At 43.5% G+C, this 26,595-nt stretch overlaps 1 protein-coding gene across 3 annotated transcripts in view; it reads left to right on the top strand.

Moving 5' to 3' along the window:
* Positions 1–26,595, top strand: part of LOC115139442 (protein FAM184A-like) — a 154,565-nt gene that overhangs the window by 59,110 nt on the left and 68,860 nt on the right. For all 3 annotated transcript variants that reach the window (XM_029676816.2, XM_065026360.1, XM_065026361.1), the window contains exons 3-6: positions 16,575–17,429; positions 20,612–20,747; positions 23,890–24,071; positions 25,331–25,516. In XM_029676816.2, the coding sequence (XP_029532676.1) occupies positions 16,575–17,429; positions 20,612–20,747; positions 23,890–24,071; positions 25,331–25,516 (1,359 nt within the window). The remainder of the gene's footprint in view (positions 1–16,574; positions 17,430–20,611; positions 20,748–23,889; positions 24,072–25,330; positions 25,517–26,595) is intronic.

The raw sequence follows: 26,595 nt of genomic DNA, 5'->3' as shown, positions 1-26,595 counted from the left end.
CACTGTGTTAACTAACCTCCAGACGAGCTTCAATGCCATACAACTCTCCTTCCGTGGCCTCCAACTGCTCTTAAACGCAAGTAAAACTAAATGCATGCTATTCAATCGATCACTGCCCGCACCTGCTCGCCCGTCCAGCATCACTACTCTGGACGGCTCTGACTTAGAATACGTGGACAACTACAAATACCTGGGTGTCTGGTTAGACTGTAAACTCTCCTTCCAGACTCACATTAAGCATCTCCAATCCAAAATTAAATCTAGAATCGGCATCCTATATCGTAACAAGGCCTCTCTCATCTTTTTAAGTGGGAGAACTTGCACAATTGGTGGCTGACTAAATACTTTTTTGCCCCACTGTATATAGGGCTATGCATCAGCTCTAATATGCAGATGGATGTTTTGAATGAATCATCACCTGAGAAAACGCTGTCCATTTCATTTTATTAGGCTTTGAAACAACATTCAAAACGACAATTTTCTCCACTCAGTTTCAACCTGTTATTGAACTTCTTTCTTCAAAGTGATCAATCACAGTGAGTTGAGTTTTAATAGCACTGTTTTGATGATAAGTGTTTGACGTGATTTTCGATTGCTTTTGCGTTGATGTCAGAGTGGTTGGAGGGACAATAGAGCCCTGAGTACCAGGCAATTAGCGACCTGATGACCGTTAGCAAGTTTGGCACTACTAACGCATGTCCAGAGTGCATAAGATTACCGTGAATCAGCGGTCATGTAGAATTTCACCGTGGTCATGACTCCAGCCTGCCGGTGTGGCGCTAATATGGTCACTGCAACAGCCCTAGTTCTGACTGCAGTTCCTCCCTATAACAGACCTAATGTTTCTTCTTTGTGTTCATCATCTTCCTGGCCAAGGGTTCAATATCAGGGTAGTATCCATAATCTATTACCTATCCATTAAAATGTATTGCAAATATTTGGTCAATATCTCATGCTGCAGTAAATTACGAGCACTCTTCAGATTGCATTTTAGACCAAAGTGGAAAATAAATCAGAAAAATGACTCAATAGGGCCACATAGAGCTGTACTCAAATTCCGAAACGATGCACTCAGGTGGGACATTTACATTTACATTGGATTCTCAACTTTTATGCCTCTGTAATAACTGCACTGAAAATGTGTTTAGTGTGAGATCAGAACCACTTATTGTAGGAAACAACCCAAGCCATAACATTGCTAAATAGCTAATAAAATGGCTACATAGACTATCCGCATTGACCCTTATATTATATTTGGGCCTCGGGCGCCCGAGCCATGTCCCGACGTGGAGGATTGTGTTGCGGGAGTGGCCCCAGATGCTGTCGGTCTCGGCGAAGTGCGGATCTGGTGGGAGTTGACATTTTTGCAGTCTCTATGTACATTCACACTCATTTTATGCACATTCTACACCCTCACTCACACACACACTAACACTCCAACACACACACTTAATTTGCTCACACCCACACATTCATACTGACTCTACACACGCACACACACACTCACATAAAATCATCATCATCATCACACTGCTGCTACTCGGTTTATCATATATCCTGATGCCTAGTCACCTTGCCCCTATACATATCTAACCCTACCACTCCAGTATCCCTGCACATCTTACATATGTTATTGGCACTGGACCTGGAACCGACCCTGTATATAGCTTTCTTGCTTTCTCGTGTTTTTCTTATTTCTATTTCTCGTGTGTTTTTGTTCTACTTTACTTTTTTACACTTTTTATAGCACTACTGCATTGTTGGGAAAGAACAAGCAAGAGAGGAATTTCACTGTGATAGTGCACATGACAATAAAAAAACACTACCCGGCTTCCTCTCTTCAATCAATAGACACGGCACTGTGAGCGTTCAAAGACTGAGCTTTCTCCTAGCTCACACTCCTCCAGTGGGGTTATACATCCGCAATGTGACAAGACCCGTTGACAGGTCTGAGATCAAGGCAGTAATTTGGGAGGGGCCATGGGCTAGGGTTACCATGATGCCAGGCTGCAGGCTGACAGGGATTGATCCCCCCCCTCACTGACTATCACATGGGCTATTCTCCAGCCAGCAGACAGCCTGTCCAGACTCTAAATGAGCCTGTGGCTGTGTGGGTAGAGCTGATGTCTCTTTGCCCACTACCAAGACAGACAGACAGACAGACGTCAGATAGAGGACATGTCTAAATGGAGATGACAGACCGTCTGACCGAGTGGCCAGCTGGTCTCCATTCACTGGTGTCTCTGGCCCAAGTAGACCCAGCACTGAGCTGTCACAGTGTGGCCAGACAGACTGTCATATCGGGGTCACAGACACTGTGGCATCTCTGGTAGTTTGATTTACATCCCTCCCTGTTTTAGCCATCCCCCACAGAGGCCTACTGAGGCCAACTCCAGGAACTGAGGGGTGGAGGAGCGCTTACCTCCCTGACAGCCGGGAATCAATCGGATTCCATATTGCAAGGAAACATCATGTAACCTGGGCAGCTCTACTGCAGTAAACATGAGCAAGAACATTCAATTATTGCGAAGGAGGTGAGGATTGCGTGACTACAGGAATCGGGTTTGATTGTGTCAGACTCAAGTGTGTGGAATTGATATCAGTAATACCTCTCATTTCCACAACAGTCCAGTTAAGTTTAAGCTCATTGGCTGTCAGATATGATGCCTCTGCTCTCGTTCCATAAATGCACGTGTCGTGACATATATCCCCCAACCTTAAACATCCCATTTATATCTTCAAATAGTGGATTATTGGGGCTGCATGCATGTGTGTATGGGATTTTTCAAAATCATATCCTGCCTGCATGGGGATTTGTCTCTATGTGTAGATTACACTCACAGGGCAGTAGCAGAACTTGTGAGCCAAATGTTCGTTTTTGAGGTGGGCCAAATGACGCACTGATAACCTTTTCAGCTATCGGCATTTACCTCCGTCTGAGCATTTGGCCTTTTCCATGAGATGTAGCCTATTAAATAGTGTTGTCTCTTTTTTCTTGCGAGTCTGGCTGAAAGCTTCACACCTCAGCACTCTCTTACAATTACCACTTCCAAGGCGGGACTTTAGAAACTTTAGTCCCTGTGCTGATGGAGCACTGAGTGCAAGGCCAATCAAAGTCCTCCAGTACTCCATTCCCTCAGCCCCTTCTCCTGTCTCTAGCTAGTTCCTGGGATAAGGGGGAGAAAGGAGGCTACAGTAACAGAAGTGGTTCTTCTTCCTCTGCTGATCAGCCTGTATTCCCCTAGGGCGATGGATCACACAACAAATGAACCATAGCAGTTGGCTGCAATACACTCTGAAAAGGATGCTCCGAAACCCCACAGGGAAATGCCATCACTTTTTGTGCCTCTCAAAAAATGGTCTCAAAAAACTTCCAGATCTTTAAACCATGTTGCCCTCTTGCGTTGTTTGAGGTGTCATCCAGTCATGTGTGGAGACATGATCACATGAGCCTTCATACTGATATTCCATCTGCTCCAGTAGTGCCACAGTCAGTGTTCTCATCAAGTTCTTTGGCAAACAGCTGTAGAACAAAGCAAGTCATACACACTGATATTTTTACCAATACTGTCTGTGTGTCTACCTGGATGCCAAGTTCTCTGAATTGAAACGCTATAACATTTCCTAGAAATTTGAGTGGCTGGCAAGATGTAGTAGGCCCCAGCCCTAGAACCATTCTCAGACAGATGATGTTTATACTGTTCCTTCACAGCAAATACTTATTGATCCCATACAGAGGTCGCTGCCCATGTTGGGTGACATCAGGGGCCTGGAAACCATGCCTTCCATCAGCAGGCACGAAACCCCCCTGGTACGCATAGCCTTAACCTGTCAAGGCCTGCTAAGGAAGAGGGGAACCACAACAATCAAGGCTTTTCTCACCACCCCCAGCGCTGTGGCCTAGTATACAGTATTAGATATTTATCAGGTGGTATCCCAGAGGTTGGCACGGGTCCTCTAGTTTCTTTGGCTTCCGTATCTGAGGAAGATGTTGTTCAGGTGTTCAGGGACATCGGACAATGCTGTTTGAAAGGGGGGGGGGCTATTTTACAATATTGAAATGAGAGGAATGTGATTTAATGATCCTAATCAACCGTTACATTTCTGAAGGAGGAGAGTGCTGTGGAGTAAGATCTCATTCAGTAAGACTTTCAAGGTAGTTAGATGAATCAGAGACAAATTGGTGCATGACTCATTTGTTTTGTGCCCACTCACTACAGCCAACCATTCCACCATCCATTAACATGTGCAATTCCTGTCTGATGGCAAGTGGAGCACATCACTTCCTGTGACCTTCGCCATTGGTCCCAGCTGTAATTCAAATGTGTTGCTATGTAATATTAATAAGGCTACATTTCCATGCAATACTGATAGGAAAGTTCACACTTCTAGTCTCGGCCTACAGTGCAGTGCATCGTGATTAGGCTAGGCTAAGAATTGTAAATTAATAATGCAGATTAGAGAGCCGTGTGAAACATTCATCACTTTAGCGAAGGTGTGAAAAACCCATCCATCCCAATAATTAAGAAGGCACCAATACAGTTACGCAACAGAACAGAGAGAGGAACACCAACACAACAGCATCAGTGAGTGCGAGTCTCTAGTTTCTATTAGAAGAAGACCATATGGTACATTATATGTATCTATGAAACCTGGATTGTATCTATGAAAGGAATTGCAGGACCACATTGTCTGATACTAAAGTTGAGGTATATTTATTACAAATACATGGACCTCAGGCTGAAAAGAACTAAAACATGATACGGGTAACAATAAGAAGACCTACTCGTGGAGACACCTTCTCTCATGTTCTCCCAGGCCCGGAACCCTGGAGACTAGAAGCCCCACCCCATAGCACTCCACTATACCATTCTCACTGGTCACCTGTGATCAGGGATAGAGGGAGGAGAGAGAGAGAGAACAAAGGGAGAACAAATGATTGCACAACATAATGGAATTACGTTTCCCATTCATACTAATACTTAAGAATAACTATGATAATAATTATAATTATGATTAGAGCTGTGGCGGTCATGTTGTTAGCTGGTGACTGTCCAGCAAATAACTGCTGGTCTCTCTGTAATTTACCATTAATTAACATAAACACATTTAGCATCTCCTGGCTTCCACGCATAGCCTACAAGCCACTGATGTAGACCTTTGGAACATCTAGGCCTTCATTTTAAAAAGTCTAATAACTCTGTTTAATATAGCCTACACCATCACAGTAAATCCATTATTTGTTTTAGACAGGTCTAAAGAAACATGTTATGAAGAAAATGTAGTCTATTTCAGGAGAACAGAATAGCATACTCTGAGTTGTCCTTATTTACATTTGACATTTTAGTAATTTAGCAGACGCTCTTATCCAAAGCGACTTACAGTAGTGACTGCATACGTTTTAATGATTTCAAATGTACTTTTTTCATATGATTATTATTTTCATTTTTTTAAGGCCCTGATCTGGCTATGCCATATGGCTGTGGGCTACACTAGTTCATTTAGCAGACAAGATTTGCTTAGAATTACGTGGCATTATTTTATATTATTTTGTAGTATGAAGATTACAATACATAGCTGAATGAAATGGAAAGGATGTTTTCTCCAAACGATCTCCGAGGGAGTGCACACATGCGGCTTCTGTGTTGACAGGTTAACAAAGAAACAGGTCCTCCTATACACTTCATTTAGAGTTATTTATGCAATTTTAGTTGTGATACAAACGTTAGGCTGTATGTTGTGATTTTTAACACATTCTAAGGCTGCATGATTAGACTCTAATGATGATTTGAAAAAAGTTGCATGTACTCTAAGGCATGAACTCTGCTTAGTTGCTTGTGCAGGCTGCGCACACTTCATCAGTCTCTCATTCACAATTTGACAAGCACTTGATAATATTCTCACCCATCAGCCTATTCTTAATTTAATCTGATCTTTGCATATAGGCTACTAACATATGTGTGGAATTATTTAGGATTAGAATGGTTTACAAAAAAAAACATGTCATCCGTAGCCTGCACTCGAATAGTGAATGAATGGAGGTTACGTGCAGTAACATTTTTATTGTGCAAGCATAGGTGGCGCATCCATAATGATAGGGGAAGCTAAGCTTGTCCTAAAGTAAATTTAATAGACATAATTATATAGCCTAATTAGACTACTCTTGTCTATACAGCAATAAATTCACTAATTCAAAATGATTTGGCCACAGAGGATATTTGTGGGGAAGCCGCTGATTATTTTTAATCGCAAAAAGGCACCGCACATTTTGGGCAGATTATTGTTGAGTTGCGGCTGTCTGTGAAAAGTAGAGGCCAAGCCAGGCATATCGCAATATTTAAGAAAAACAAATGCAGAAACCCAGCCTAAAATCCCAAACAGCAAGCATTGCAGATGTAGAAGCACAATGGCTAGGACAAACTCCCTAGAAAGGCAGGAACCTAGGAAGAAACCTAGAGAGGAACCAGGCTCTGAAGGGTGGCCAGTCCTCTTCTGGCTGTGCCGGGTGGAGATTAGAAGAGTACATGGCCATTAAGGCCAGATGTTCAAATGTTCATAGATGACCAGAAGGGTCCAATAATAATCACAGTGCTTGTAGAGGGTGCAACAGGTCAGCACCTCAGGAATAAATGTTAGTTGGCTTTTCAAAGCTGAGCATTCAGAGGTCAAGACAGCAGGTGCAGGAGAGAGGGAGGGTGAGAGGGAGGGAGAGCGAGAGGGATAGGAAAACAGCAGGTCCAGGACAAGGTAGCATGTCCTTTAATTTGGCCTATTAAAAAATATTCTACTAATGTCTCCAGTCCAGTGGCGACCCGTCATTCAGAACAGAGCCCCACCTGTTAAGCCTGGCTCAGTGCTTTCTGTGGTGGTGGGGCAGCCAGCAGAAAATACAGAGCATAGGGGTTGGTAATGTTATCTAGTTGCACCATGATTGGCTCAATGTTCTGTCACTCATGGGGACACGACGTCATCGCAGAATCTATGGGGAGAGCTCGGAAATTCAAGCCCCTTGGGTGCTGCCATAGATTTACATTAGAAGTGCCCATCCAAGAAGGCTCAAGGTCATTGGCCACAGATAAAAGGACGTCAAATCACATTATATCTATCGTAGCTCTGATTGGACTGATCATGTCAACATCATACTTTCAAAATCTTAGCTAGAAAGCTAGACAAGTAGCCATCATCATGAATCAAGTCGTCAATGGGCCAGAAAATGCTGAATACATTGGCCACACTGTCAATCAAGCATGACTTCTGCCACGTTCAAAACAACTGGAAACTCTGAACTGAGAAATCTCAGACTTCAGTGATTTCAAGACAACTGGGAACTCTGAAAAAAACGAGCTCCGACTGGTAAAATAAGTTTTGAACAGTCATCCAACTCTGAATTCCAAGTCGCCTCTTTCTAGACCTCCAACCTGAAGACCACCGGCGTCATGATTAAACCTTTCCGAGTTCCCAGTTGTCTTGAAAGCACCATAAAACCAGAGAATGACAGACTTTGGTGACAAAGTTTGATGACAAAATATGCCCACAAGGACTGCTGCGCCACCTTCCAGTTCAAGTAATTACAGCACAACAAGGTGAGTCCAGAAATGTACTGTATGCTGCTGCATAAAATATGTAATTTGCCAAGGAGATATGTATACTCTAGCTAAAAAAGTAATACTAAGTGTATGTTGTGTAGTAAGCTGTTAGTAGCTCATGCGCCTCACCCTAATAATTTTGTCAATTTCCCCCTCATAACTTAGCCTACTGTTCTGACTTGGTGGTGCACATGTAGTCTATAGTCTGTTTTAGAGAAATGTCCTCATCAAATATTGTAAGAGCTTTCATTGCCCCTTTATTTATCCTACATTTCTGACTTGGTGTACAGGGAGAATACTGTAAGCACAGCCCATGTTCTGAATTCTGTTGCTGTACATTTCAAAAGTGCTAAACAAATAGTTATATTGACTATGTCCGTTTTAGCGCGCTCATTAATGTCTTAATCGAATTACGGATTGCATTTTATCCGCTCATAATTCTGTTATGCCATAGTTTGAACATCTCAGATGTCAGTGGAAACTACATTTGTTTAAGCAAGTCGCCCATATCAGCTAGGTTTTAAAAAAGGCAGTAAATGAAGCTGAATTAACTGTTTTGCTACCAGAGTGGAGGTAAGGATTCATTCCATGGTGCTGAAAAGAAAGCTTTTGATGTTGGACAGCTTTGTGTAGGCCCTAACAGTTTGTGGGCACTGTTTGTTACCATCATAGTGCAATAGTGCATGTATTGTTTAGTGTTGTATAGTGTTGTGTAGTGGCTTTCATGTATTGTTTAGTGTTGTATAGTGTTGTGTAGTGGCTTTCATGTATTGTTTAGTGTTGTATAGTGTTGTGTAGTGGCTTTCATGTATTGTTTAGTGTTGTATAGTGTTGTGTAGCGGCTTTCATGTATTGTTTAGTGTTGTATAGTGTTGTGTAGTGGCTTTCATGTATTGTTTAGTGTTGTATTGTGTTGTGTAGTGGCTTTCATGTATTGTTTAGTGTTGTATAGTGTTGTGTAGTGGCTTTCATGTATTGTTTAGTGTTGTATTGTGTTGTGTAGCGGCATGCATCTAAAAACATTTTTGGGACTTTGCCCCACTAAGATGCTCCAGTCATAAATAAAGTGTAGTCGAATTGCATTAAATGTGTTTATAAAAGGCCACATTTTTCACATGCAAAGAAAAAATAAATGTATCTGATATAGCCTAGGCCTACTTACTCTACACTGTACCCACTTAGCCATGCATTGAACTTTCTTTCTTTTTAACAGTGATTGAGTTATATTATTAGCAGCCCAGCATCACAGATTATTGTGAAATAGACACAAATTGCTTATTGGAAATTTGTGACAGGCACACAAAAAAGTATATTTTTTCATGTGCAATAAACAATTTTGTATACAGTGCATTTCAATCACAGATAAAGACCGTAGGTTACTTAAGACAGAAATGATAGGAGGGAGATAGAAGGGTGGTTGGTTGGGAAGGATGGGTGGGCGTCTAGCAACGCAAAGGTTGTGTGTTTGAATGTCATCATTGATAACTTTAGCATTTTCACTAATTAGCCACCTTGCAACTACTTAGCATGTTTCCTGTCCTTCATGAGATCACCAAATGAAACACACTCGTCATGACTGTTCCTTAAGTGTCCACGGACCATACCTGCATTCTCAAAAATATAAATATTGTTTTGTTTTCCCATTTTGGGGATTAGGTGTTTTGGACAAAGTGAAGCGCTTTGTTTCTGGTAGACTCTCTCCCTCAGTACTGATTGGCAGTTTCTACCAGGTATTTATGACCTGCCTGTAAAGTCATAAAACTTGTAGTGGGGAGAGTGAGAGAGGGGGGAAGCCACGATATACACCACCATAGGGCCACGTCGTGACAGTAGGCTATCTTACATGTCTGCAAATGCTATTATTCAAGTAATGCTTTATTATAAAGGGGAATTATCATGTTGAAAATGATCTCCCCCAAACTTGAAACTCACCTTCCACCTATTTAGGCCAGTTAGACTACATCACGTTTGGCTACGTTTGGAGTTATTTGGCCACATTAGTTATGATACAAACCTCATTGGAACATATAGGCCTAGGCTACATGAGGTGTGCGACTATGATTTGAAAAAGTCACAACAACCAAAAGTATTGCTCTGTTTCTTGTCTTACTGCAAACTCTGGTCATCATTCACAAGTGATAATACATCATTCACAAGTGATATATTGTCACCCATCAGACTATTCTTAATTGAATCTTGTCTTTACATATACTAAATAATATATGTGTGAAATTAGTTTGGATTTAGAGTGGACTGTTATCATGCACTTGTCGGAACAGGGGCAGGGGGAAAAATACATGTAACCTATGCACTTGAATAGTGAATGGAGCCAGGTAGGCGATACTCCTGTTGTAAAGAGAAGCAATGTTCTTCATATTAGGAAAGTTGAGAAATAAATATAGTAGGCCTAGCCTATAGAAGGGTGATGGGATCCTCATCTTTTTATTAGCGGCCATCACTCTGTTTTCTCACGCAATTGCATAGCCCAATGAAATGTTTTACAACATGAGTTCATGGGCTCTCATGAAGTGTTTGATTAGATTTTTTTTAATGACATTTGCATTGATGTCAGAGTGATTAAAGGGACAATAGAGTGCTGAGGAGCAGGCCATTAGTGGCTAGCAGTTAGCAAGTTTGGTAAGCTACTAATGACTGAAAGAAGCATCTGAGCGCAGCTTTGGAGAAGCCTAGTTACCGTGACTAAATGGTCATGTGGAATTTGACTGCAGTCATGACTAGTGACCGCCAATGTGTGGCGGTAATATGGTCACCGTAACAGCCCTGATTATGATATGGGCCAGTATAGAATGGAGGATGAACATAAACATTCATACATCCACTCTCATACTCAGCCCCGCTTCTAGATAGAGATGGCAGGCACCCCATGAAGGACTCCCTTCACATGCCCATCTATTATTTAATAAAGGGCCACAGCCAATCAAACCTGCCTTAGATAAGATCACACGATGACTTGTGTAAAGACCGTTAAGCTACTACTGCCTATGTACGTAAACCATAATCTTCTGTCTATGAGAGGCTTAAAGCTGCAACATGTAACCTTTTGGGTGACCTGACCAAATTCACATAGAAATGTGAGTTATAGATCTGTCAGTCTAATTGAACGCACGTCTATTTGGGCTATTTCTATGCTTCCCGCTCTTAAGTTTCGTTTTTGCATCTTTTACTTTTGGTTTTGTACACCAGCTTCAAGTAGCTAAAAATACAATATTTTTGGTTATTGAAAATATATTTTGCAGCGGTTTAGATGGTACAATGATTCTCTACACTGCTTGTTTTGTCACATAAACTGAAATTAGGCTAACTATTTGATTTGAGCAACCTTTAAGGTACGCCAAACCCTTCCATTTAATTTGACCTTGGAGAAAAATCATATATGACGTATTGCTAAGTCAGGCATTTAAAAGAAACGTATTCACAATCAGGCCATGTAAATGCTGCAGTGGGGGAATGTTGGTGTCACACTGCTGGAGAATCTGCTCAGCATAGCAAAGGTCCAGTCAGTATTCCCTCTGTATGAAACAAAGCACAGTTTACAGAGCTGGCCCTGTGCTACCCCCTTATCTGCCTTAATTACCTCCTGGATTTTAGGTGCACCTTGCAGTTTAGTGGAAACTGTACCCATAATGACTCTAATTAGCACTATCTTTCGACTTCATTAAATCCATTTCCACACTTAATGCATATTCAGTAGCTTTGCGAATCAGCATCTTCACTTCTTTAAAGAGCCTCTGAGGTGGTTGATGCGGTATATTTGCACGTGACTTAGTCCAACTAATACTGAATAGTGAATACAAGTTAGGAGTTAAGTTTACAAAACTGGAAATATTCTAAAGTCACATGAGCGAGATTGGCTTTTATATTGGCTGCAACTGCATCCTATTATAGTGGGATACAGTCAATGGCATGACCGAGGCATTAATGGCGGACAGGCACTCTGCAGGGCTGTCCTTTGAGATATAACTGCTCAAAGCTACACTGAACAAAAATATAAACACAACCTGCAACAATTTCAAAGATTTTAGTGAGTTACAGTTCATATAAGGAAATCAGTCAATTGAAATAAATGAATTAGGCCCAAATCTAGGGATTTCATATGACTGGGAATATAGATATGCATATGTTGGTCACAGATACCATAAAGAAAAAGGTAGGGGTGTGCATCAGAAAAACAGTCAGTATCGGGGGGTGACCACCGTTTGCCTCATGCATGGCGACACGTTGCCTTTGCTTTGGTTTGCTCAAGCTGTTGATTGTGGCCTGTGGAATGTTGCCCCACTCTTCAATGGTTGTGCGAAGTTGCTGGATATTGGCGGGAAATGGAAAACCCTGTCGTACATACACTACCGGTCAAAATGGTTTTTCTTTATTTTTACTATTTTCTGCATTGTAGAATATTAGTGAAGATATCAAAACTATGAAATAACACATATGGAATCAAGTAGTAACCAAAAAAAGTGTTAAACAAATCTAAATATGTTTTATATTTGAGATTCTTCAAATAGCCACCCTTTGCCTTGATGACAGCTTTGCACACTCTTGGCATTCTCTCAACCAGCTTCATGATGTAGTCACCTGGAATGCATTTCAATTAACAGGTGTGCCTTCTTAAAAGTTAATTTGTGGAATTTCTTTCCTTCTTAATGCATTTGAGCCAATCTAAGTCCATTAGAGTTACTAGCCTCAGAAATTGCATCCCAAATAAATGCTTCACAGATTTCAAGTAACAGACACATCTCAACATCTACTGTTCAGAGGAGACTGTGTGAAATCAGGCCTTCATGGTCGAATCGCTGCAAAGAAACCGCTACTAAAGGACACCAATAATAAGAAGAGACTTGCTTGGGCCAAGAAACACGAGCAATAGAACGAGTAATAGACATGAGACCGGTGGAAATGTGACCTTTGGTCTGGAGTCCAAATTGGAGATCTCTGCATGTGTATTTCCTACCGTAAAGTATGGAGGAGGAGGTGTTCTGGTGTGGAGTGATTTGCTGGTGACACTGTCTGTGATTTATTTACAATTCAAGGCACACTTGGCCAGCATGGCTACCACAGCATTCTGCAGCGATACGCCATCCCATCTGGTTTGGGCTTAGTGGGACTATCATTTGTTTTTCTACAGGAAAATGACCCAACACACCTCCAGGCTGTGTAAGGGCTATTTGACCCAGAAGGAGAGTGATGGAGTGCTGCATCAGATGACCTGGGTTCCACAATCCCCCGACCTCAACCAAATTGAGATAGTTTGGGATGAGTCGGACCACAGAGTGAAGGGAATGCAGCCAATAAGTGATCAGCATATGTGGGAACTCCTTCAAGACTCTTGGAAAAGCATTCCAGTTGAAGCTGGTTGAGAGAATGCCAAGAGTGTACAAAGCTGTCATCAAGGCAAAGGGTGGCTATTTGAAGAATCTAAAATCTATTCGATTTGTTTAACACTTGTTTGGTTTCTACATGATTCCATATGTGTTATTTCATAGTTTTGATGTCTTCACTATTATTCTACAATGTAGAAAATAGTAAAAATAAAGAAAAACCCTTGAATGAGTAGGTGTTCCAAAATGTTTGACTGGTAGTGTATCTATCCAGAGCATCCCAAACATGCTCAATGGGTGACCTGTCTGGTGAGTATGCAGGCCATGGAAGCACTGGGACATTTTCAGCTTTCAGTTTCTGCAGACATTTTCTGTTTGTGTAAACCCACAATTTCAACAGCTGTCTGGGTGGCTCCTCTCAGACCATCCCGCAGGTTAAGAAGCCGGATGTGGAGGTCCTGTGCTGGCGTGGTTACACATGGTCGGCGGTTGTGAGGCCGGTTGGTAGTACTACTAAACGACATTGGTAGAGAAATGAACATTAAATTATTTGGCAACAGCTCTAATGGACATTCCTGCAGTCAGCATGCCAATTGCACGCTGCCTCAAAACTTGAGACATCAGTGGCATTGTACTGTGTGACAAAACTGCACATTTTGGAGTGGCCTTTTCTTGACCCCAGCAGAAGGTGCACCTGTGTAATCATCATGCTGTGTAATGATCAGCTTCTTGATATGCCACACCTGTTAGGTGGATGGATTATTTTAGCAAAGGAGAAATGCTCACTGTCAGGGATGTAAAAAAATAAGTTTGCACAGAATTTGAGAGAAATAAGCTTTTTGTGCTTTCATTTCAGCTCAAGAAACATGTTACCAACACTTGACATGTTGCGTTTTATATTTTTGTTAAGTATAATTTGGCCCTGTTTACAGAGCGTCCCATTGTACTGAACATAATGTTACCCTTCCGCACTCCTCTGCAAATGGAGGTGATAATCGCTATCATCAAGGTCTCATTTTCTGATGTTCAGACATTAGTAATGACCCCTGCACTGGGCGGTAGGAGTGATTCAATCACCAGTGCCAGGAGAGGAGGAGAAGCATTGAATTTCTCAGACCTGAGCTGAGCTCTCCCTTTTTGGGGCAGATGATACCTCTTTAAGTGCCGAACATGCTGGCTTCAGCCCAAAGATTAACATCCACAACCAGAGGGCTTTGAGTTTGACACCCGCTGTTCACTTCCATATCTACATCTTGCTACCTGGGATTACTGGTCATCATTCATTTATGGCAATAATTCAGATCCATACTCCTTTGTGTATCATAATTCTGTATTCCAGAGTGTGCGAGATGGGCAATGCTGAGTAGTTCGCTCTGGAAACTTAACCCAGAGCCTCCAGTGTTGCCTTGACATGTCTTTTCCCTTTTGTGATCTAAGAGTTCGCCCTTTCCTCTCTGTCTTCAGCTTCCTCAAATCGTTCTGGGGAACATGAACAAGGCTCACCTTTAAGCAATTACTGGAGCTTAGTGTTAAGACGGAGACAGTTAGCAGACACATTCGTAGCGAGCAGTAAGGGGCTTGGGGCTTTCAGCTCATGTTTCAGGCTGACTACTAAGAAGCCAGTGTTATATTGGGTTCCTCCGTCAGTGATGAATGCATCCATCTGCAATCACAGATTCAGCCTAAACAATGCGTTGTACAAAAATATATTCTGTACCGCTCTGTGCTCTTTAAGTGCTGTCTTATTCATTAGCCCAGTCACTGTCATTATGAGAAAACCTCAGCCAGCAGGACCACACATTGATCTCACCTGGGGAGGTGGGGATGGATGATGGTAATAACACACAGAGCCTAACATAGTGGTTCGGGAGCAGAGGGTAGCCTTTTAATTAAAGGAGGAGGATATGGGTTTTGGGAAACGGCTAGACTCGTGATAAAGAAAAAGACAGGCAGCAGCAGTACTTTGATGAGTCTGCAATCGATACAGAACTTTGACGTTGATTTGTTTCACTCTTGTCAGTGCATTTCGTTTGCGTTCTATTTGAAACAGAACACATACGCCTAAGTCAGTTCATCTCTCCCTCTCTTTTTGGATGAGAATCCTGCAAGAATGCTGAGTAAGCTCATTCCAAAGCCCTTGGCTCTACTAAATGGCTGTAGGGTCCTTGCTGCAGGAGCTGACGGTGCTGAGCCGTGCCTGGCTGCGTGAGAGAGATAAAATTGATGGAGGCTATATGGGAGGTAGTCCTGGGTTCCTCTCAGGTCAAATGGAGGGGAGAATCCATTATGGAATGATGACACCACGTCACGGTTCTCTGCCAAAGCCATCTCACCCGCTGAGACCATGGGACCGCAGACCGCTCTCTCTCTCTCTCTCTCTCTCTCACTCTCTATCCATCCATCTCTCTCTCTCACTCCCTCCCTCTTTATCTCTCCCTCTATCTCTCTCTTCACATGTGTCTGGCTAGATTGCCGCGCTAACACCAGATAGGCCCAGAACTTTTAGCTTTCTCCCCTCATCATTTGTCAAAACAATTATGGAAATGAATTCTGACTCAGCCCCTCATCGCTTGTGAGGAACTTCACAAGCTGGGGTCCTTTCATTCCCCTAAAATGCATTTCAACGAGGACATTATTATTTTATCTAGAGGATGGATATGATTAGGCCTAAGGTCTATAATGGGTATTGAGCTGAGATACTGCTGCATAGGCCTCTTATCTCCTTTGAGACACGAGAATGTGATTGAACGATTGCAGGGGAGGTTACAATGGGAAGCCAGGAATCCCTGGTGGTTTTGTATTTTCTTGAATAAACCTTTGATAAAAATGTTGTCCTACCCCGTTGGGTACAATGTGTTGCATTTACTATCATTTGATGAAGAGCTGTAACACACCATCTTAAGAGTGATAACAAAAGAAATCTGTTTCAACATATTATAAACATGTTTGCATATCAAAAACACTGGCAAGTCGGCGACACATTTAAGAACTTCACAATCCTTCCCGTGTTTTCACCCTGGTGTACAAAATATGGATCTCAGAAAAGGGCATTTTATTTTTAGTTTCTTTTCTATCTTATTGTGATGACAGGCTTTTGTACTAAGTAAACGAGGATTATTCAACTGTTCAGCATGATGAATTATTGGATGTGTGTATCTGGTGAGAAAACAAATAGCCTTATTCCGTAGGGCAGCAGCCCGGAGCAAACACCCTGGATCAGTAGGGGGAGGATTAGATTAGGGGACATTTCTCGTGGCTCTTAAACTGTAAATGTAAAACTCATTTTCTCCCAAAATCACTTTGTAGTCAGATTATCCGGGCTTTCAGTTGGAAGTAATTTTGGGGGAGTAAAGGTCAGCCAGTCACTCCACTGTCAATCATGCATCTCATAAGTGTTTTATGACTGCTGTCAGACAGTTAATGTAATGATAAACCTTTATTTTCAGGGCAATGCCATCATATCATCGTACAAAGCTTGAACTTTTTTGCTGATGTACATTAAGGCTACTTTTATCGCCTGATCTGGAGAAGCCTGCTAACATGTCACCATACAGGTTTTTGCTGAGGGACATCTCCAGCACCCGTTCAAAGCCATTGGATATGCGTTTGTTCTATCCTGTCTCCCATTCTAATTTTCTTCCTGCCTCCCCAGGTGATCTACGCCCTCAACACCAAGAACGACGAGCACGAGGCGGCCATCCAGATACTGAAGGAGGCGCACGAGGAGGAGGTGCAGCAGATCCTGTCGGAGACGCGGGAGAAGATCATGCAGTACAAGGGTAAGATCAGTGACGAGATGGACCTGAAGCAGCGCATCCAGTCCATGGAGGAGTCCATGGAGCTGCATGAGCGCATGAAGCGCCAGGCCCTCGCCGAGTTTGAGACCTACCGGCAGCGCGTGGAGGACATGCAGCTGTGCACCGAGGCGCAGCACACACAGCGTGTTGTCACCATGTCCCGCGAGGTGGAGGAGATGCGGCGCTCGTTCGAGGAGAAACTGCGCTTCTTCGGCACAGCACAGGCCCAGTTTGAGCAGGAGAAGAAGCTGGTGCTGGAAGAGCTGAAGGCCAACCATCGGCAGGAGGTGTCGGAGCTGCTCCGCAGCCACCAGAGCCAGAACCAGAACCACAGCAAGGACCAGGAGAAACTGGGCCAGCTGCACAAGGCGGAGGTGGAGTCCCTGTCGGAGCGCGTGGAGGAGGTGAAGGGGGACAAGAAGAGGCTGGTGGAGGAGTATGAGGCCAAGCTCACCAAGGCCCAGGCCTTCTACGAGCGCGAGCTGGAGGCCATGAAGCGCACGCAGCAGCTTACCGCAGACAACCTGCAGGCCTGGAAGAAGACTGAGGCGGAGCTGCGGAGGGAGTTCCACATGCAGGAGGCAGCACTGCAGAAGACCCTGGGGAAGCTGCGCTCCGAGCTGCAGAGGGTGCAGGAGGAGGCTCGGGAACACAGGGAGAAGTCCCACAAGTTACAGGCCTCGCTCACTGCAACCGAGAGCAACATCAAGGTAAGATAGGCTGTGGAGATACCCCTCTGTGGCTTAAAAGTCCCAATGAAAGGCCCCAAAGCTATTAGTCTTAAAACCTGTTATGGCATTCAGCTGAAAAGGTGGCACAGGAAATTCAAAAATATTCTTTAGAAATATTTAACTTTCACACATTAACAAGTCCAATACCTCAAAGGAAAGATAAACATCTTGTTCATCTACCCATCATGTCCGATTTTTAAAATGTTTTACAGCGAAAACACAACATATATTTATGTTAGACCACCACCAAAACGCAACCATTTTTTCCAGCCAAAGATAGTCACAAAAGCAGGATTAGAGATAAAATAAATCACTAACCTTTTGAAAATCTTCATCAGATGACACTCATATAACATGTTATACAATACATTTATGTTTTGTTCGATAATATGCATATTTATATCCACAAATCTTGGTTTACATTGACGCCATGTTCAGAACTGCCTCCAAAATATCCAGAGGAATTATAGAAAGCTACACCAGATAACAGAAATACTCATCATAAACTTTGACTAAAGATACATGTTCTACATATAATTAAAGATACACTGGTTCTTAATGCAACCGCTGTGTCAGATTTTTTTTAAATGTTACGGAAAAAGCCTAACATTGCAATAATCTGAGACGGCGCTCAGACGTAAGTATTTCTCCGCCATGTTGGAGTCAACAGAAATACGAAATTACAACATAAATATTCCCTTACCTTTAATGATCTTACATCAGAATGTAGTGCAAGGAGTCCTAGTTCCACAATAAATCGTTGTTTTGTTCCATAATGTCCAATACTAGTGTCCAAGTAGCTGCATTTGCTATCACTTTCAGCTCACGTGCCCAAAAACTGACTGCTGGTCCAGGATAACTCGCACGAAAACTTCCAAAAGATATATTCCAAGTCGAATAAACTGGTCAAACTAAGTAGAGAATCAATCTTCAGGATGTTATTATCATATATATATCCAATAACGTTCCAACCGGATTATACGTTTTCAGCTGGAGCCAAATGGAACGGCGGTAGCACCCACAGAGAAATGCGCCACAAGAAAATGGCATTCTGTCGGGACACTGACTATTTCCCCTCCCATTCTGTCAAAGTTCACAGCAAATGCTCCATTCCACTTTCTACTGAATGAGGACATCTAGTGGAAGGCGTAGGAAGTGCTACCGGATCCATATCTTGTTGGGAAAGGAGGGGGCGATGACATCAAAGTGGCCCCACATTCAGAATTTCACTTCTTGTTTGGAAGATTGCCTGCCCTATGAGTTCTGTTATACTCACAGACATAATTCAAACAGTGTAAGAAACTTCAGAGTGTTTTCTATCCAATAGTAATAATAATATGCATATATTAGCAATCTAGGACAGAGTAGGATACAGTTCACTATGGGCACGCAATTCATCCAAAGTGAAAATACTGCCCCCTATCCTCAACAAGTTAAAGAGATACACATGTCCACTTCATAGTAGAAGATATGTAGCTAGCGTTGATGTTGTATTAGTACGGTAATCTTTCGTTTAGCCCAGAAAGCATTTAATACAGGTAACTGCCAAAATAAAGGACACACCAACATGTGTGTCTTTATTGGGCATTAGGCCACCACAAGCTGCCAGAACAGCTTCAATGCGCCTTGGCATAGAGTCTACAAGTGTCTGAAACTCTGTTGGAGGGATTCGACTCCATTCTTCCACAAGAAATTCTATCATTTGGTGTTTTCTTGATGGCGGTGGAAAACGCTGTCTCAGGCGCTGCACCAGAATGTCCTATAAGTATTCAGTTAAGTTGAGCTCTGTTGACTGAGACACACACGCTCTTTAAACCCCCTATGCTCCTATGAAACCCCTCTTTCAAAGTCACTGAGATCTCTTCTAGCCACGGTAGCCAAAATAATGGGCAACTTTCTACACTTGACCCTAAGCATGATGTGATTTTAATTGCTTAATTCATACAGGAAGTGTTTCCTTTATTTTGTCAATTACCTGTGTGATAATCCTGAAAATCCCAGTATGATTTCATTGTAATTTAATAATACTGGTTACTATAGATATTCCCTTTCAGTAAACCAAAGACCTAGTCCCCGTAACATGTATTGGTGGGTCTTTGTTAGCTAGCTAATTTATCACTGTGTTATATGGATAGCTCCCAGGAGCACATCCAGTCAGTTTAGTATGAGATGGGTGCCTACTGCTTATCAGGAAGGCATGTGTGACACGATGATATCAGCCATGCCACCACAATTGCATTTTTCATTAAGAGAAACAAAACAAACTGAGAGAGCGATTAAAGCATTGTCCTCTTTCCCTAAACAGCTCATTACACACACACCTGCACATCAGGAAAATATCACACCCCACGGACCAATCAGAATAGGAAATCATACCATACTAGACAATCAAAATACATCCCCCTGTTTCACTCACTTCCAGATGTTTATTTTACTGTAGCTACAGGTTGTGTCCCTCTACAAAGAATGCAGACGTAATTTAGGCCTAGTGAATGGCAGACAATTTGGAGAAAGAAAGCCGGGCTGTAAAAGTAGTCTACATTTGGCTCTTAAGATACTCCATTTTATCATCAAATAGATTTTGGGCAAGACTTCTGTGGTTAACACCCAGCTATTCCGTTAGTGAAATAGATTCTTGCTTGAGGAAAAGGTAGTCCCTTAATCTATTCATTTAAAGGACATCGACTCCTCCATACAGATTTTTCAGATTTAAAAAAAAAAAATCCGCCAAACGAGTCAAGATATTTATTAGAACACTACTTGCAAATGGGCTTTATTCCCATGGGAAATGTAAAGCTAAGTGCCTATTTCATGGCCAATCCAATGTATTATTTCATAAGTAACGAGTCCTTGAGAGCAGTAGACAACATGCATTATGCTGTAAACGCTGTCCAATTAAGAATGACAAGTGGTTATTCTCTCCACATCTTTACAGAGAGTGAAAATGCAGGAATTAAAAAATAGAGTGATGGTGATAAGAGAGAAGGAGAAAGAAAGAGAGAAAGTTAAGTGATAATTAGAGAGAATGAGTGAGTGAGTTATATATACTGTATCATTGTTTAGGGAGAGTGAATAAACACAGTGAGTTGGCCCTGTGCTACAGTAGGTGTGTCTGTGCCTCGGTAGTGTAGGCTAACCTGTGCTCTGTGTCTGTGCTCCAGGACTTGAGCAAACAGCTGGACGAGGTGACGCAGGATGCCGAGATCGTGGAGATCCGACAGAAGGAGGCTGAGTGCGAGCTGGAGGCCACCAGAGATCGTGTGCAGCAGCAGGCCACAGAGATCCTCCTCAAAGCCAGTGAGTTAGCATGCCACCCTCCTCCCCACCTCCTCTCTATTAAAGTTCTTAACCCTAGCGGTAAACGCTGCACTCTCCTTCTCTTCCCCTCGTCTCTCTTTCCCCCCTCCTCCCTCTGTTACTGGCAGTATACACCCTACTGCACTCTCTCCCTCCTCCTTTCTTTTCCTCCTCCTACTGACAGACTATGCATCTGCTTCTCCTCCTTCATGCTCTCTCTGTTACAACCCACAGTACTACACTAGCTGAAAAACACGAGTGAATAGTGGCCTACTGCACTCTTGGTCCTACATGATTCCCACCAATATATTGAAGGGTTCGATCCCAGGCTGTGTCACAGCCGGACGCGACCGGGAGACCCATGAGGCGACGCACAGTTGGCCCAGCGTCGTCCGGGTTAGGGGAGGGTTTGGCCGGGATGTCCTTGTCCCATCGCGCTCTAGCGACTCCTGTGGCGGGCCGGACGCATGCATGCTGACAGGGTCACCAGGTGTACAGTATGGTGTTTCCTCGACACATTGGTGTGGCTGGCTTCCGGGTTAAGCGAGCAGTGTGTCAAGAAACAGTGCGGGAGTTGCAGCGATGGGACAAGACTGTAACTACGTGGACTTTGTATTTTTGTAAATAACAGCTGGTGCACGATATCTAAGAAAGTCTCGAGCTATTGCTCGCCTGAGGTAGAGTATCTTATGATAAACTATTTTTCGTAGCTGTTTACGTACCACCACAGTCAGAGGCTGGCACTAAGCATTGAATGAGCTGTATTCTGCCATAAGCAAACAAGAAAACGTTAACCCAGAGGCGACGCTCCTAGTAGCTGGGGACTTTAATGCAGGGAAATTTAAATCCGTTTGACCAAATTTCTATCAGCACGTTAAATGTGCAACCAGAGGGGGGAAAAAAACTCCGGACCACCTTTACTCCACACACAAAGATGCATACAAAGTTCTCCCTGGCCCTCCATTTGGCAAATCTGACCATAATTCTATCCTCCTGATTCCTGCTTAGAGGCAAAAATGAATGCAGGAAGCAGCAGTGACTAGATCAATAAAAAAGTGGTCAGATGAAGCAGATGCTAAGCTACAGGACTGTTTTGCTAGCACAGACTGGAATATGTTCCGGGATTCCTCCGATGGCATTGAGGAATACACCACATCAGTCATTGGCTTCATCAATAAGTGCATCGACGACGTCGTCCCCACAGTCACCGTACGTACATACCTCAACCAGAAGCCATGGATTACAGGCAACATCCGCACTGAGCTAAAGGCTAGAGCTGCTGCTTTCAAGGAGCTGGACTCCAACCCGGAAGCTTATAAGAAATCCCGCTATGCCCTCCGATGAACCATCAAACAGGCAAAGTGTCAATACTACAGGACTAAGATTGAATCGTACTAGACGGGCTCTGACGCTCATTGGATGTGGCAGCCGAGAGCTGCCCAGTGCGTACGAGCCTACCAGACGAGCTAAACTACTTTTATGCTCGCTTCGAGGCAAATAACACTGAAACATTCATGAGAGCACCAGCTGTTCTGGAAGACTGTGATCACGCTCTCCGCAGCCGATATGAGTAAGACCTTTAAACAGGTCAACATTCACAAGGCCGCAGGGCCAGACGGATTACCAGTATGTGTACTGCAAGCATGCGCTGACCAACTGGCAAGTGTCTTCACTGACATTTTCAACCTTTCCCTGTCCGAGTCTGTAATACCAACATGTTTTAAGCAGACCACCATAGTCCCTGTGCCCAAGAACACTAAGGTAACCTGCCTAAATGTCTAGCACTCACGTCTGTAGCCATGAAGTGCTTCGAAAGGCTGGTCATGGAACGGCTGGTCATGGAACCCTAGACCCACTCCAATTTGCATGCCACCCCAAAAGATCCACAGATGATGCAATCTCTATTGCCCTCCACACTGCCCTTTCCCACCTGGACAAAAGGAACACCTATGTGAGAATGCTATTCATTGACTACAGCTCAACGTTCAACACCATAGTGCCCTGAAAGCTCATCAATAAGCTAAGGACCCGGGGACTAAACACCTCCCTCTGCAACTGGATCCTGGACTTCCTGACGGGCCGCCCCCAGGTGGTAAGGGTAAATAACAACACATCCAACACAGGGGCCCCTCAGGGGTGCGTGCTCAGTCCCCTCCTGTACTCCCTGTTCACTCATGACTGCATGGCCAGGCACGACTCCAACACCATCATTAAGTTTGCCGATAACACAACAGTGGTAGGCCTGATCACCGACAACGATGAGAAAGCCTATAGGGAGGAGATCAGAGGCCTGGCTGTGTGGTGCCAGGACAACAACCTCTCCCTCAACGTGATCAAGACAAAGGAGATGATTGTGGACAACAGGAAAAAGAGGACCGAGCACGCCCCTATTCTCATCGACGGGTTTGCAGTGGAGCAGGTTGAGAGCTTTAAGTTCTTTGGTGTCCATCCACATCACCAACAGACTAACATGGTCCATGCACACCAAGACAGTCATGAAGAGGGCAACGACAAAACCTATTCCCCCTCAGGAGACTGAAAATATTTGGCATGGGTCCTCAGATCCTCAAAAGGTTCTACTGCTGCACCATCGAGAGCATCCTGACTGGTTGCATCACTGCCTGGTATGGCAACTGCTTGGCCTCCGACCGCAAGGCACTACAGAGGGTAGTGCATATGGCCCAGTACATCACTGGGGCCAAGCTTCCTGCCATCCAGGACCTCTATACCAGTCGGTGTCAGAGGAAGGCCCTAAAAATTGGCAAAGACTCCAGGCACCCAAGTCATAGACTGTTCTCTCTACTACCGCATGGCAAGTGGGACCGGAGCGCCAAGTCTGAGTCCAAGAGGCTTCTAAACAGATTCTACCCCCAAGACATGACTCCTGAACACCTAATCAAATGGCTACCCAGACTATTTTCATTGCCCCCCCCCTTTTAATCTCGCTATTGTTATTTTACTGCTGTTCCTTAATTACTTGTTGCTTTTATTTCTTATTCTGTTTTTTTTTTTAAACTGTATTGTTGGTTAGGGGCTCGTAAGTAAGCATTTCACTAAGGTCTATATTTTTGTACAGTATAATAACACTGTCTGGCTGGACTGTTTCTCATTCTCCCTCTCTCTCCATCTCCCTCCTTGCCAGGTCACATTGGCAGCCTGCAGGCCACTCAGATGACCCACGAGGCAGCCATCCGGGACCTGGAGTCTGAGAAGTCTCGTCTGAAGGACAAGGTGATCCGTCTAGAGGAGGAGCGCGGGGCCCTCCAGAACAAGACCCACGCACTAGACGACAGGCAGAGGCAACAGATTCTATCCCTGGAGAAGGTGAGTGTTCAGCGTGGTGGAGAGAACTATATATCTGCCTCTCTGGATCCTTGAGTTGTTTGAGGACAGACTGTTATTCTGCACCAGCTGTTGCAGTGCCTAAATCCACTCCTCCATGTTTAATTCACAAAACTCAACATCTTGGAAAGAGAAGTTAATAAAAAATGGCACTTTTGTTAACGTTTAGCTGAGTACTTTGATTTAGCAAAGACTATGTTTTTTTTGGTATAAATAGACATCAATTTTGCATCACAGTTTGCTTTGTTATATCTCAGCTATTAGCCATTTCTTCCAATATAGTCACCATTTTGCTCTAAGCCATGCTTTCTGGTTGTAAAATAGCATTTAACTTCAATTATTGATGTCAGAGTACACAACAACCCAAAAATATTTTATGACTAAGAATTTAGCTTGCTCCTTGGAAAGTCCCCCCTTGCTCTCAGGAGTTACAGAGCCCTGAAATTTGCATTGCCTCTGAACTCACAAAATGCTGCTGAGCGAGTCAAATTTGAACAACCTTTTAAAAAAGAACGTCCAAAAAGGTCACATTATTTACGAACCGTAGCTCAGAAGACAAACTGCAGTTCCCCTGTAAATGTCAAGCAAGATTTATATCCCATTCTGCATTTTCATTATGGTAAAATGCACCGTTGAATCTTTCACCATATGCCGTTCTGAATATGTAATATGCTCTCAAGACAGGGATAGTGTTGTGTTGACATTGGTGTGTCTTAATGACAATTCCCCCCAGTCACTTTCACTGCAATGCTGTAGCCTTAAAAACGGAGACCGATGTGCTCACCTCTCCAGTTCCCAGGAAATCGCTGTCCTGTTTCACATTACCATAGCCTTGAGTTAGGTGTTACGTTGACAACTTGATGGGAACGGAGGCGTGAGTACATTTTTCAGATCTACTGGGCTGCTGGCATTCTGAGAAGTGCGCCCCTCTCTCTCTCTCTCTCTCTCTCTCTCTGAATGTGTCAGAGTGGATTTGAAGCATCTTTAGGCTGTCACCTTTTTGCCACAACAACACACCGACAGACAGCGAGACTGAAAAGCGGAGCAGCGGTTCATGTGTTATCTGTGTGTGACTGACTCAAATAGATGCTCACTCAAATTACCAAGGGAATGTAAATAAGACCGTAATGAGCTTAGCATTCTGCTCACAGCTGGTTTTAATTCAACTAGAATCAAGCGTCTTAGATAAACACATAGGGCTGACAGTCATGGTGTTGTCTCTGTGTGTGTTGTTCCATCAGACTCTACGGGAGGAGAAGCAGGTGTATGAGAAAGAGATGGTGAACATGCGTGCCAAATACGAGGACGACGCCGCCCACTTCAAAGAGTCACAGACCCGGGCGCTGGAGGAGCTGTCGAAAAGACACCGGACCACCCTGGAGAACACACAGACTACTGCCGAGAAGGAGAAGAGCCGGCTACTGGCCGTGAGTTACACACACACGCACACACACACACACACACACACACACACACACACACACACACACACACACACACACACACATAACCTCCAGTAACACAACACTGTACCTACGCAACACACACACACACTGCAGTGAAACCGCAGCTACACACTGCTGCAATGGGATGGGCTGAACATACACAGCAGTACACTGCATCTATGATAATTTCACCTCCAAGCCATGTTTTGCTATGATTTGGCTATTGTTATGAATATCAAATGGACTGGGCTTACAGTAATAGATTCTGCAATTGACATTACAACCACCCTAATGAACAAGTTACACCGGATCCAACAGCAAGACTAAAACAGTAAGACTCATGTGTTGTCTCTCTTGTCCCGATGTGTGTTTTGTCCTAGCCTCGCGGGAGTCCTTTTGGTAGGCCATCATTGTAAATAAGAATTTGTTCTTAACTGACTTGCCTAGTGAAATAAATAAAAACTGAAGAACAACAGTTGAAACAATGATTGCCTTACACTAATTGAATGTGGGGATAAGAGAAAGGTCTATTCTGAGTCGGGACTGCTCCATACCCTCCTATTAGGAAAGAGTCCAGACCAATTTTGTGGACTCTAGTCACATGACTTGGGTTGAGTCTGACTCAAGTCACAAATTTGATGACTTGTGACTCGACTTAAAAGAAAAGAACTTGAGACTTTACTTAGACTTAGAGCCTCAAGACTCTGGACTCGACTTTGACTTGAAATTATCTGGCCAGGTTTTGTAAAATCTGTCACTCGTTTTGTGGCACAGAGTCTATGGGGATTACTCTCCACGCAGCCAGAGACAGTAGCCGCAGCATCTCCCTTGCAAAAAAAGCCTGCAACAGATTGGCTAGTGAAACGTACACTCTGCGCTCTGATTGGACCAGCAAACTGTCAGTCAACACAGGTCGGGTGAAGATCTAGCGAACAGATTGCTGATTGGCTGTACACTTATAGGATAGGGTGCAGCGCAAACGTCAAAATATAGGGAGAGAGGATTGAAATAGGCTACGTGGCCTGCGTTCCACGCTTTGGAGTCAGAATGTTGAATAAGCG

This window comes from Oncorhynchus nerka, linkage group LG13, assembly GCF_034236695.1.
Source record: "Oncorhynchus nerka isolate Pitt River linkage group LG13, Oner_Uvic_2.0, whole genome shotgun sequence".
Classification (NCBI taxonomy): Eukaryota; Metazoa; Chordata; class Actinopteri; order Salmoniformes; family Salmonidae; genus Oncorhynchus; species Oncorhynchus nerka.
Note: the sequence above shows the minus strand (reverse complement) of the source record. Positions and strands in the feature narration are given on the sequence as shown.